This window comes from Sciurus vulgaris, assembly GCF_902686455.1.
Source record: "Sciurus vulgaris genome assembly, chromosome: 4".
Classification (NCBI taxonomy): domain Eukaryota; kingdom Metazoa; phylum Chordata; class Mammalia; order Rodentia; family Sciuridae; genus Sciurus; species Sciurus vulgaris.
Genome location: NC_136464.1, coordinates 82,063,858 through 82,076,855, shown reverse-complemented (window position 1 = coordinate 82,076,855; position 12,998 = coordinate 82,063,858). Strand labels below are relative to the sequence as shown.

Below are 12,998 nucleotides of genomic sequence, written 5' to 3'. Positions count from 1 at the left end.
ATAAAATGCATCCATCTCTGAAGAGTTGAATGACTTGAATAGCTGAATGGAGACTTTTAATATTGACTGGAGGTCGATGAACACCGACAAAGAAAAATAATTGTCTTTTCCTTTAATTAATATCAGACTGTCCCATCTGGTAATATTTAGCCAGTGATTTTAAGAGCTACTTAACTATTGTTCCCAATCAATGATAATGAGAAGAAAGTATTAATTAAAAAGGAGAATGCTTAAATGACTATCTGAATGACATTTGAGCAAAGGAACATCTTACGGGCTCTCTTCCCCTTTCCTCAACTATTATTTTCAGAATTATTTCTTTGCGATTTCATGATTTCTATTGATGGAACTAAATTTTGGGTTTTAGAACTACATGAAAAATGTTAGAAGATAATCAAAGCTTGAAAAAATTACAATATACTTAATAGAAAAAGTATAAATATCATCAATTAAGAATGATGTTGCTGTCATATATTTTACCCCAGGGAAATATGTGTTTTGTATTGGATGCTAATTATAGGTATGATTTCTGCAAATAGTTTTTATTTTCTTTTGACTATTCTTGCTATAAGATTGAGATAGTTTTAGCAGCAGAGTTGCTTAATTCAAAAATCCAATTTGAAAGTTGCTTTCAGCAAACTTTGCAAACAGGTCTGCAGTTTGGAAAATACCAAAATTGGACAATAGCTTTGCAGGATTAAATTTTATCTCAAAAAGATGTGGGATGGCTGATATTTCTTAGCTCTTGGCTATCTTGTATCTATAGAGTTCATTCAGGAAAAATGCTAGGTAAGAAATAGGATCCACTGTTAGGCAAAACTTGTGGCAGCAAGAAAACTATTTTGAAAGGTTTTTATTTATTTTGGGCCTATAAGTGATTAACCAAATATTCCACAATAGATAAATACAGTTATCCTACTGCAAGGACTCATGGAGTTGAAAGCTGTCAAAGGGACTTGCAAGGATTGTATTTGAGGGAAAGGACTCTGAATTGTCAGTGGGAATTTGGACATCTGAGTTTCCAGTTTCCAATACCATAGGCCAAGGTGATATTGAAACTGCACATGTTACTTCTGACATCTGAGCACAAGGCTGACCACTGGGAGCTAAAGAGATTGAATAATTTTTTATTGAAAAAGTTGATTACAGAAGTTTTGTACTCTACTTTTAAATTACTTTAGCTGATTTGCACACTGAGCAATAACTTAATAGCTGTGGCTATTTGTTTAAGTGCCTGAAAGTCCTTTCTAAGTAAAGGAATCAGATGTAATTCTCACCTCTCTGGGTAAGGCTGCATCTAGCATATGCCTGGATATGACTGAGGGTAAACTGACCCACAGACAGGGTGGAAGGGGAGAGTTGGCGGATTTCACTTCTCTGGCGATGGTTCATAAAATTGATTGTGGGAGAGACCTTTTCTCTCCTAATACATAAGAACTGCCTAAGAGTCAGTGATTTGAAGTCCAAATCAATGTAATATTTGGAGACAGTTTCAATTATAAGAATATCTTATTGGTAATAAATTTTGCTTTTAGTGTTTATTAATTGGTGAAGGAAATGAAAGGAAAGCCTCCATGAACTCAATAACATTTTAAAGTAAACACGTATTCTTTATACCTGATATATTACCTTTAAACCACCCTTTCTCTTATAAGCCTTTATTGGATTCCTATGGCCTTTAGAATAGAATAAACTTTTTATCACTGTCTTTAGGTCCCTTTGTGACCTGGCCCCTGCCTAGCTCTGAGGTCTCATTTTTCTTTTTCCTTTTTGCTCATTGTCTTCATTACCCACATGGGCCTCCTTTTTGATCCTTGAAGAAATGAAGTTATTCCAACCTCCAGACCCTTGCACTTGCTTTCCTCTTCTGCTTAGAACACTCTGTGCAATCTCTGCAATATACAAGACAGTGGTCAGATCTCCTCATCATGCAGTCCTCAGCTCAGGGAGGCAACCCATCTCAGCTAGTCTTCCCCAGTCCTAGAGGTAACAATACTGCCACTTGGACATTGCTGGCTTACTATACAGTTATAGTAGTGTAGACCATCTTTTAATTAGGTTAAGAAAACTGATGAGGGTCTATTAAAAACAGTGAATAATTTTAGTCTCCTTGTTTGAGAAGTAGGTCTGGGGATATAGCTCAGTAGTATATTGGTATAGTGCTTGCCTGGTATGTGCTGGGGCCTGGGTTCAGTCTTTAATACTGAAAAACAAACAAACTGAAAAAGGATAAGTAGATGTATATTTTCCTATACTTATCATAGAATTGCCTATTTTTATCTAAGATTGCATAGAAAAAAATTATCAAATATTCTTTGTTTTGGGAACTTTCTCAGCAATAAATAATTGGGGAAATAGACTTCTAATTCATTTTTTTAAAGTTGAAAGTTTGGAAGAATTTGCTATTCCTGGCATTTAATTATCTGCACACATTATACCACCTAATGATGTTTTTCAGGAAGGGCAAAATGATCTTGTTGATTTCAGCATTCATAAATTAACTCACACTAAGTTCTTACAGTATACTGGCTCATGTAAGATGGATCTGCTTGTTGAATTTCCAGGAACTGTGGAAGAGGGTTGACTTCTCATTAATTTAAAGTTGGTCTTACTGGGAGTATTTACGCCATAGAAATTAGCAATGCTACAAACCAGGGCTCCCCACACCCACCAGAGAGCCAGTATACCACCACAGCATTCTAAATTGCTTATATTTAAGAGATTGATAGTTGGATGAAGAGGAAGCAATAGGTATAGCTCAAAAAAACCAATTTAACCTTAAGAGTATTTGGATTTAAAAAGTTGTAAATTTGAAACATAGAGAAAAAGGTTTATTTTAAGCAGATTATTTGTACAAAGAGACAGGAAAGATCAAAAATCAAGAGCTTTGTGTTTGCTTCCTACACCTCCCAAGCCAGGCTGCTGCATTCTTGAAAAATGTTGTTAAAATATATACTCTGGGTTAGGGCAGATAACCACCTTCTGGTACTTGTGATCTCTACTTTCTCCAGTTCTCTCACTGCCAGCACAGTTCAACTGACCTTATATGTAGCTTCACATCTTAGCTACAGAAATTTCTTAGACTGCTTCTTCAAGGAAAGAAAAACAGTCAAAAAGAGCTAGCTGGAGGCCCTGATTAATTGTAGTCTACAATGCTGGAGCAAGTAGAGACTAATGAGAGTTGACCTAAGGTTCCGAGTTCTCCATGGGAAAGGACTTAAAGGAAAATTACATGAAGAGGCCGGGCTTTGAGTATTACTCACTGCCAAGAAGGTCTTTCACTTGTGTTTCACAGAGGTGCAAGATTTTTTACCTTGCTGTGAGGGCAGAGACAGATTATTTGTGATGTTTTGAAGACAAAAGGTGTTACTGAATAATACTTGTATGAAGAAGGGATAAATGGTAAGTCATAGGTCCTAGGTTGATTTTTGTTTTGCTTTGATTTCTGTGGTGTTGGGGATGGAACCCAGAGTTCCTCCTATACTAGGCAAGCTCTCTACCAGAGAACAACCAGGCAGTTTATTTAAACATGACTTAGATGCATACATGAAATCCTCTACTTGGCTTCTTTAGACACCTGAGATTAAATGTTCTCCATCTAAATTTTTTAAGCAATATTAAATTTATTTCTGCATTTCCCTCTTCCCTGATGAATAAATGACAATAGAGAAAATGCCTGAAATTGAGAAAAAATCTTTAACTTTCTATAATAGTTGAAATGACCACTGTACAATGAAGGGCCATTCCTTCTTTTTTTATTGATTCTTATTAGTTATAAATGACAGTAGATTCCATTTTGATAAAATTTTACAAGCATGGAATATATCTTATTCTAGTTAGGATCAAATTCTGGTGGGTGGACAATTTAAGAAGCAAGAACATCCAGAAATCCACTGGAGTGCTATGATAAACCCTTGGTAAATTTGGATAATTCTAAGGGATTATGTTAAAGCTGATTGTCCCATCTTTTCTGATGTCCTCATAATATAGGTTAATATTACTGTTTATGAGAGCAGGCAGAGTGAGTTCCTTCAATCATCTTTGATAGAGCAAATTATTTTCTTGGAATAGAGCTTTATATCTAATCTTGCCACACTTCTAGAACTTAGATATTTAATGAAACATGGTTAATATTTCCCAAAGGATATGATACCATCTGTCATAAACACATTGGCTTTCCAGGTTAAAAATCTAGACTTTATTATGTTAGGAACTACGAACCCATCAGATGACCTCACTCTCTGAACCAAATAAGATAGAGACATGTTTACCAAAGCGAGACTATAATACAATGTGACTAAAATGAATTTCTTAAAGATCAAACCCCCTGGCATTTGGAAAGATAATCACAGAACAATAGATCTTGGGAGTCAGTATAAAGGTGCCATTGGCATTCTTGAGGTCAGTGGTGAAGATGATTAAGAAGGGCACCTCATGAAAATTGTGGAAGGAGATGAGTTTTGTGTCCTGCTTTGAAGTCTGAGGAGAAGAGAAGTCACTTTTCACATTAAGACCAAAAAACAAATGAAGTTTGGGCAAGTAGGAATTAAAAAAAAAAAAAAAAAAAAAAGCCAAAACAGCAGAAATCATGCAGCTAAAGAATTCTGTTGAGCTAAAGTTGAAGTCTCACAACCAGGACATTTTTAGACAGAGAACATCCTGAAGTTCTTAATGACTTGCCATCCATCACCATCTCTTCCTGAAGTGAAAAGTCCTGCCATGAGTATTTAAAAACAAGCCATGCAGAGAGTCTACTGAAGAGTAATATTGAGTCACCAATATTAAATATCAAGTCATTAATTAAATGAGCAATAGATTATTTTTTAGTATGACATAGTTCCTCTTTATAATTTACATTTAAAATCAAAGATTTCTTTTTAATAAAAAGTCTGCCCCTTCTAGAAAATTATAAAGATCAAAGAAAAAATATAATTCTATCACCAAAGACAATCACAGTCAAAATTTGGATTATTTCCCTTTGATTTTGTTTCAAGTCATAACTGTGTACTCTGTTAACACCATGTAGTTGCTGCTACAGCAATAAACACTACTACCATCTTATTCACCTGCAACTCCCTGAAGTAAAATTATATCATTACCAGTCATTACATATAAACCTGTTTGATAATTCTTAAAATTCCATCCTCAAATAATAAAGTGGAAATGGAGAAAAGTAAGGCAAGTTATTTTCACAGAGTTAAGGTTGTAACTTCAGAGTCTATTTTTTTTTTTCATTTTATCACATACCTAAATTTCCCACCCCCTAAAAAATTTCTATTCTTCCTTTTCACTTGAAATATTATAACGTTCCCTGTGCCATTCATACTATATAAACATAATTTTACTTGCAGCAAAACAGCCCATTCAAGGAGTAATCTTCACACTAGTGAAGTTCCAATTGTTTTAATTTTCATGTACATATTTTTGTTATTTGAAACTAAATGATGATGCTTGAAGGCTAGGCCAGTCAAACGGAGGTCTAGGTGAGAAGCCGCCCAGGAGCAGGTGGGAGGGCTGATGCTCTAGATGGTCCTCATACTATAGGTCATTTCCCTTGAAGCCACTTGTCTGAGTCAATGTAGACAAAGGCCAGCTTCTGTTCCATATTTTAAAATTAAGGTTTTCAATCTAAAATTCCAGATGTATCACTTTCTCTCTGTATGCTAAGCTCTTCACTTTCCCACACTGAATGGTGCTCTGATTGTGCTCCTCCTGAAGCATGTTTCTTAATGTCCCTTCCACTTTGAGGAAGAGGTTTAGCATTTCTTATCCCAGTGAATAAAAATTACCACCATGTTTTAGGTTGACTTCCTGTTTAATTACAGAATTTGTATTTCTCTTTCCTACTGACTACTTGTGTTTAGTTCCAGATCTAAAACATTATATTTCAAACATCTTGTTCTACAGAGTTTTATCTGCCTGGTTACCTCAGCTTAAGATGTTTAAAGAAAAAAATATTCTCTAAATAAGCATGATGGCACATACCTGTAATTCTAGTGAGTTGGAAGGCTGAGGCAAGAGGGTGGCAATTTGAAGGCCAGCCACAGCAACTTAGTGAGGCCCTAAGCAACTTAGTGAAACCAATTCTCAAATTTAAAAAAAATGAAATAAGGCCTGGGAATGTGGCTCAGTGGTTGACCCTGGGTTCAATTCCTGGCACCAAAACCAAAACCAAAACCAAACCAAACCAAACCAAACCAAAAAAACCCCAAAAGCAATAACTGTTACATTTCTGTCAGTTATTTCAACCAGCTAATTAGAAATCCAATTCTTAACCAATTTTTATCTGAAATATGTCTGGAACACCCATACCATGACTGACATTGTAGTAGTAATTGGGCATACAATAGGGAACAAATTAAAAATGATCTCTTCCTATGTAGACCCTAAAGTCTAATAGAAGAGGCAGGGAGAAAATAAGCAAACAAATCACATTTTTCTATTATTTCTATAGTATAATGCATGCCTGATAGTCTTTTATAATACATAAACAGCAAAAATAGTTTGTTCTAAAATTTTCTTATATTTTGTTTATACTTATTCTTAAACAAAATTACAAACTTCAGTTTAAAATGTTCGCTCATTAGTTTTTCCATAATCTTTGTGGTTAAAAAAAATTACACAATAAAATCAAATTGTATGATTTTTATTTGTTTGTCACTTATTCATTAAATGATAATTTACTTAAAGGAAAATTTCTGTGGCTTTGCCTCTGCCATGGAAAGACTTTGTTCTTAGTTTTTGCAGAAAATTATTGGATTCCTCACAAGAAAATACGTGTGTAGTGTACCAGAGCATTGCAGGGCTCTGCTAAGCCACATAAACTAGGAAAGAGCTTGTCGGATGTGTCAGTAACTCTTCCTCCTCTTGCTACAGGTCCAAGGATCTTATAAAGGAAGCCATCCTTGACAATGACTTCATGAAGAACTTGGAGCTGTCACAGATCCAGGAGATTGTGGATTGTATGTACCCAGTGGAATATGGCAAAGACAGTTGTATCATCAAAGAAGGAGACGTGGGGTCGCTGGTGTATGTCATGGAAGGTAAAGTTTGCAGCCCTGATCCTCTTGACATTAGCACATTCCCCTTTGGTCTTATCAGCCTGCACATAGATGTCAATGTATTACGTGAGACAATTCCAGTTTTCTTTCTTTTGTTGAGAAACAGTTTGAAAAGACTTGAAATACTGTTTAGATATAGTGGTTCACTAATTATGTGAAGTGTGTGCTTAGACTATTAATATGGCAACTCCACATTTTTTTCAGACATGGGTAAAGATGGTAATGTTAAAAAAAAAGATTTCACACTATTAGATCTTTGAGCATGCTTACAAAGCTTCAATAGAAACTCAAGATCGTTAGAAATATTTTTGGCATAACTCTACCCTTAATTTTCAGCACATGACTAACTTTCCTGCTATGATTCTTCCATGAAAGGAAATGTTTCCAGTGTCCTACATGTTGTGTTAGAGGTAGCTCACAAAGATTGGATGGCATGTGATCTGGTCAATTAAAAAAAGTGATAAAACCCCAAGCACAATAAACAAAAATATAAACACTGTTCATCTGGTAGAAAATTTCAGGCAAAGGGATGAAATCGTAGGACAAGTTTGTATGTGGGTAGTGAGCAGACAGGATGTGAAAAATGGGAAAAAATATATAGAAGTCAAGATAGAATTAACTTGCCCAGGTCTTCCAGGTACTTCTAGAAGAGTCAGGATTTGTACCCAGGCAATACGGCTCTTAACTGGGAGTGTGCAGTTTTGAGGGGTATTTGTGAGAAGCAGTACTCATGTTTAGGCTGTCAACTGATTGCATGGATCCCACCCATATTATTGGGCAGTAATCACTTTAACTCAAAATCTACTGATTAAAATGTTAATCTCATCTAAAAATACTTAAAGTTTGACCAAATAATCTGGTAGCCATGTTGTCTTTTAAAGTTAATCCTCATGGGTCCACCTCTTGTCAACTTGGTACCCATGTACATCTTGTTCAACCATACTTAATCTCCAAATAAAGGCAATGTTAAGCTCATACTTCCACCTAACATGATATGGCTCAGTACTATTGAAAATGCATTAGCCCTTTCCCCAGAGAAAGGCAAGAAGTCCTCAGGCAGTATTTACTCATCTCATTGAGATCTATGGCTTAAATACCATGATGTAACGTTAACAGTATTTAAATACTCTGATATAAAGTTAATGTATTTTATGATAAGGAAATTTAAAGGTGCAGGAAATGAATACTTTTGTTATACACACATCCATATACGAATACATTCAAAACAAAATAGGAAGAAAATACTTATGAGAAACTATATTGCTTCCTTAGATAAAGGTATATATGCTAAGTTTACCCCACTACTTCAAGCTAATTTAAAAATATTTATCTTCTTTTTACTGCTGGATTGACTAAATAGCACATCATCTTAGTTTTTCATTGAGAACCCTGTGTTAATTATCCTTGTTAAAAAAAAAACAAACAGGGTTTCTAAATAATACATCAATATTCAGAGTCATAGATTTTGGATTGATCCTATTGATTGCCTTTAGATAAGCTCAATAAAATGACCATAATCTTATAAACTGATACCAATATTTACCCAAACAGTAATTCTAACCAACAGTATAACTTCAGTTGATCCTGGTCTTTTATACTTATGTCAAAATCATTTAAAATGAAAAAAACTTCATTTAAATTTTTATAAGTTTTAATTGAGGAAATGTCTTATTGTACAATTTAGTTTCTTATCAACACATTTAATCTTCTCAAAGTTTAGATAGTAATGTTATTGCTATAGATGGATTCTTTTTCATCTGTGAACATTAATATTTATACAGTATAGCATAATAGAAATGGATGAATAGGCCATAAAGGATCTTTCACAAACCTGCTTACTATCAAGACATTCAGCAAAACACTTCTTTACAAAGAAAATCAGTCCAATTTTTCCTCTCTTTCTTTAGTGAGATGGAGTGTTCTTTGTAAAATGCTAGTGTAATATGTGCTTTAAGTACTTTTTTTTTTTTTGTAAAGCCTGGGCAATGTCCCAAATGTTACTGCATACCTAAATGCCAGAGTTTCTCATGGTTTTGACAAAGGAGAAGAGTCATATGGTAAAAACTTCACTAATTAGGATAGCTGGGGAAAAATCATCTGGGAGTAGTGTGCATATATTATCATGTATTTTCAAGCAAAATAAGTTGTGTTACATTCAGATACCTACAATTACTGCCTAACAGAAGTTTAATTTCAAGTTTTGATCAGAATTGTATGAAATTAGCTTCTTAAGGTAGGGGTGAAAGTAAAAAGAAAAAAAGTTACTTAAGACTCTATTAACATTTTAATTGTTTTCAAATATGTTAGAGCATATTTATCTCTTAAACAAATAGACATTGACCTTATATACGCTATACCATCTATTGATACACTTTTTCTTTTAAAGATTTTAAAACTTTGTTTTAATTAGTTATACATAACAGTAGAATGCGTTTTGATACATCATACATAAATGGAGTATAACTTCTCATTCTTCTGGGTATACATGATGTAGAATCACATCAGTGGTGTGATCATATATGTACATAGGGTAATAATGTCTAATTCATTCAACTCTCCTTCCTCCCCACCATACTCCTTTCCCTCCCTTCACTCCCTTCTACCTAATCCAAAGTACCTCTATTTTTCCTAGCCCCACACCTTATTGTGAATTAGCATCGCATATCAGAGAAAACATTCAGCCTTTGTTTTGGGGGGATTGGCTTATTTCACTTTGCATGATATTATCAAGCTCCATCCATTTACCTGCAAATGCCATAATGTTATTCTTCTTGAAGGCTGAGTAATACTCCATTGTGTATATATATCCCATTTTTCTTTATCCATTCATCTGTTGAAGAGCACCTAGGTTGGTTCTATAGTTTGGCTTTTGTGAATTGAACTCCTGTAAACATTGATGCAACTACATCACTGTAGTATGCTGATTTTAAGTCCTTTGGGTATAAAACAGGGAGTGGGAAAGCTGTGTCCAGTGGTGGTTCCATTTCAAGTTTTCTGAGGAATCTCCACACTGCTTACCATAATGGTTGCACCAATTTGCATTCCTACCAGCAACATATGAGTGTTCTTTTTTCCCCACATCCTCGCCAACATTTATTGTTGCTTATTTTCTTGATAATTGCCATTCTGACTGGGGTGAGATGAATCTTAGAGTAGTTTTGATTTGCATTTCTCTAATTACTAGAGATGTTGAACAGTTTTTCTTATATTTGTTGATTGATTGTATTTCTTCTTCTGTAAAGTGTCTGTTCAGTTCTTTAGCCCATTTATTGATGGGGTTATTTATTTTTTTGTTGTTGAGTTTTTTGAGTTCTTTATATGTCTTAAAGATGAATGCTGAGGTACAGTTGGTAAAGATTTTCTCACATTTTTTAAGTTCTCTCTTTACGTAATTGATTGTTTCCTTGGCTGAGAGGAAGTTTTTTAGTTTGAATCCATCCCATTTATTGATTAGTCCTGGAACTCTAGCCAGAGCAATTAGAGAAAAGAAAGAATTAAAAGGACACAAATAGGAAAAAAGAACTCAAACTATCACTATTTGCCAGTGATATGATTCTGTGTTTAGAAGGTCCAAAAAATTCCACCAGAAAACTTCTAGAAATAATAAATGAATTCAGCAAAGTAGCAGGAGGATGTAAAATCAACACCCATAAATCAAATGTGTTTCTATACACTGAAAAGGAAATTAGGAAAATTACCCTATTTATAGTAGCCTCAAAAAAATACTTGGGAATCAATGTAACAAAAGAAATGAAAGACCTCTACAAGGCAATTTACAGAAAACTAAAGAAAGAAATTGAAGAAGATCTTAGAAGATGGAACGATCCCTCAGGCACTTGGATAGGCAGAATTAATATTGTCAAAATGTTCATACTACCAAAAGCGTTATATAGATTTAATGCAATTCCTATTAAAATCCCAATGACATTCTTCATAGAACTAGAAAAAGCAATCATGAAATTCATTTGGAAAAAATAAGAGACCCAGAATAGCCAAAACAATCCAAAGAAGCAGGAAGTATTACAATACCAAGCCTTAAACTATACTACAGAGCCATAGTAACAAAAACAGCATGGTATTCCCACCAAACAGACATGTAGCCTAATAGTACAGAGACAAACCCATATAAATACAGTTATCTCATACTAGAAAAAGGTGCCAAAAACATCCACTGGAGAAAAGATAACCTCTTCAACAAATGGTGCTGGGATATAATGTAATGAAATTAAACCCCTATCTCTTACCCTGCACAAAACTCAATCAAAGTGGATCAAAGACTTAGACATTAGAACTGAAGACCCTGTGCCTAATAGAAGAAAAAGTAGGCCCAAATCTTCATCATGTCAGCTTAGGACCAGACTTCCTTAACAAAACTTCTAAAGTGCAAGAAGTAGAGTCAAGAATCAATAAATGCCATACACTCTTATTTTCCTTTTTTATCAGATAAACTTTGGTTTACCTTCATTCAGAATAAAGCAAATTATGATTTAGTCAGTTACAATTGGTGATGTTTTATTCTTTGGGAATCTAATTTGATATTCTAATTGGAAATATCTAATTCATATCCATAAAAGTAGTTGATTTGTTTAGATAATGGTTTTGCAAAATTTTATGATCTTTCATTGTGGAAGCAGATAGATTGCTTTAAAAAATGATAAATGTTTAGTGCTTTTTGATCATTGATTATTTTAAACATTTTAATTAAATCATCATCAATATTTTTTATGAGATGTTTGTTAATGATAATAATAATTTTCTGAAGTATGTCTATGCTTCTATATTTAACTGTTTACTCATTTTCTAGATGTTCAATTTTCATCTTCCTAATGCCCTTAAGACCTGTTGCCTACATGTCCATATATTGGGAATTTAGTGTCCAGAAAAGTCAAATATTTTGGCCAAGATCATACCCTCAGTACACTGAAATATAAAACTTAGCTGTGGAGTTCCCATACCTAAGTACTGTTCAATGATAACTTTCAAAGAACAGATTAGAAGTACTGAATTATATGTTTATTGCAAGCATCTCCATTTTAAGATGTATATTATTAAACTATAGTATGAAAAATGATTTGATTTCAAAGAAAGAAAGAAAAGCCTTGGGCAGCAATAGTTTTTAAAAAATATGACAACATAGGCCTTTCTGCATGCTTTGAGCACTGACCTGCTTTCTGCCCCTCCAAAGATCAATTCATTCCTCTCCTCTTACTAGTTTTCTTTTTTTCTCATTGAAGGGATGGCTGTGATTTGGCTTACTTCTTGGTCCACCTCTGTACCTTTGTTGTGTAAGATTAAACTACTGTGTACCTTCGAAGCCTGTTTTTCTGTCTACAATCAATATTACTGACTTTTTTTCCTCACAATTTAGAAAAATTACTTTTTTTTAAAAGGAGGAGCAATTCTTTCAACTTATTACACAAATGTCTGTCTTAATGGTTTTTTGCATGCTATCTCTAAGTGCTACCTGATTATTCACACCAACTCTTAAGGACTAACCTGTTTCTGTTGTCACTGAACCAAGACTTCAGTATTACCTTCTGGTGACTGGTCATTTGCTTCCTTCTCCAGTGAGTCAGTTGCTACAAGATCTGTGTGCTATGCTCATGTTAACTCTATTTATTATTCAGTGTGGTCACAATTCATGCTAAGTAGCACCATTGGTTGCAAACTTACACAAATTCACACTACAAATTCTATTCCCCCCCAAACTTTCTTATTCTTTTTATGTAATTAAATGATGTAGTGAATGATGACATTCAAAAAGGGATTTTATATAAAGTTGAACATTAGCAATGAGCTTTTCTCTGTCAGTTGGCATTCAGAACAGTACCCAAAAGTATGAGGAAATTGAATGCATTTTTATATGAATTAGGCCTCAGTAAATTTAACAGGAGAAACAGCCCATTTTATTCTCCAAAATCAGGTGTTGCCTTTTGG

The 12,998-nt window shown here is 34.2% G+C and overlaps 1 protein-coding gene across 2 annotated transcripts in view; it reads left to right on the top strand.

The window, feature by feature from the left end:
• Positions 1–12,998, top strand: part of LOC306660154 (cGMP-dependent protein kinase 1) — a 1,225,718-nt gene that overhangs the window by 155,482 nt on the left and 1,057,238 nt on the right. For both annotated transcript variants that reach the window (XM_079138302.1, XM_079138303.1), the window contains exon 2: positions 6,877–7,043. In XM_079138302.1, coding sequence (XP_078994428.1) covers positions 6,877–7,043 — 167 coding nt within the window. The remainder of the gene's footprint in view (positions 1–6,876; positions 7,044–12,998) is intronic.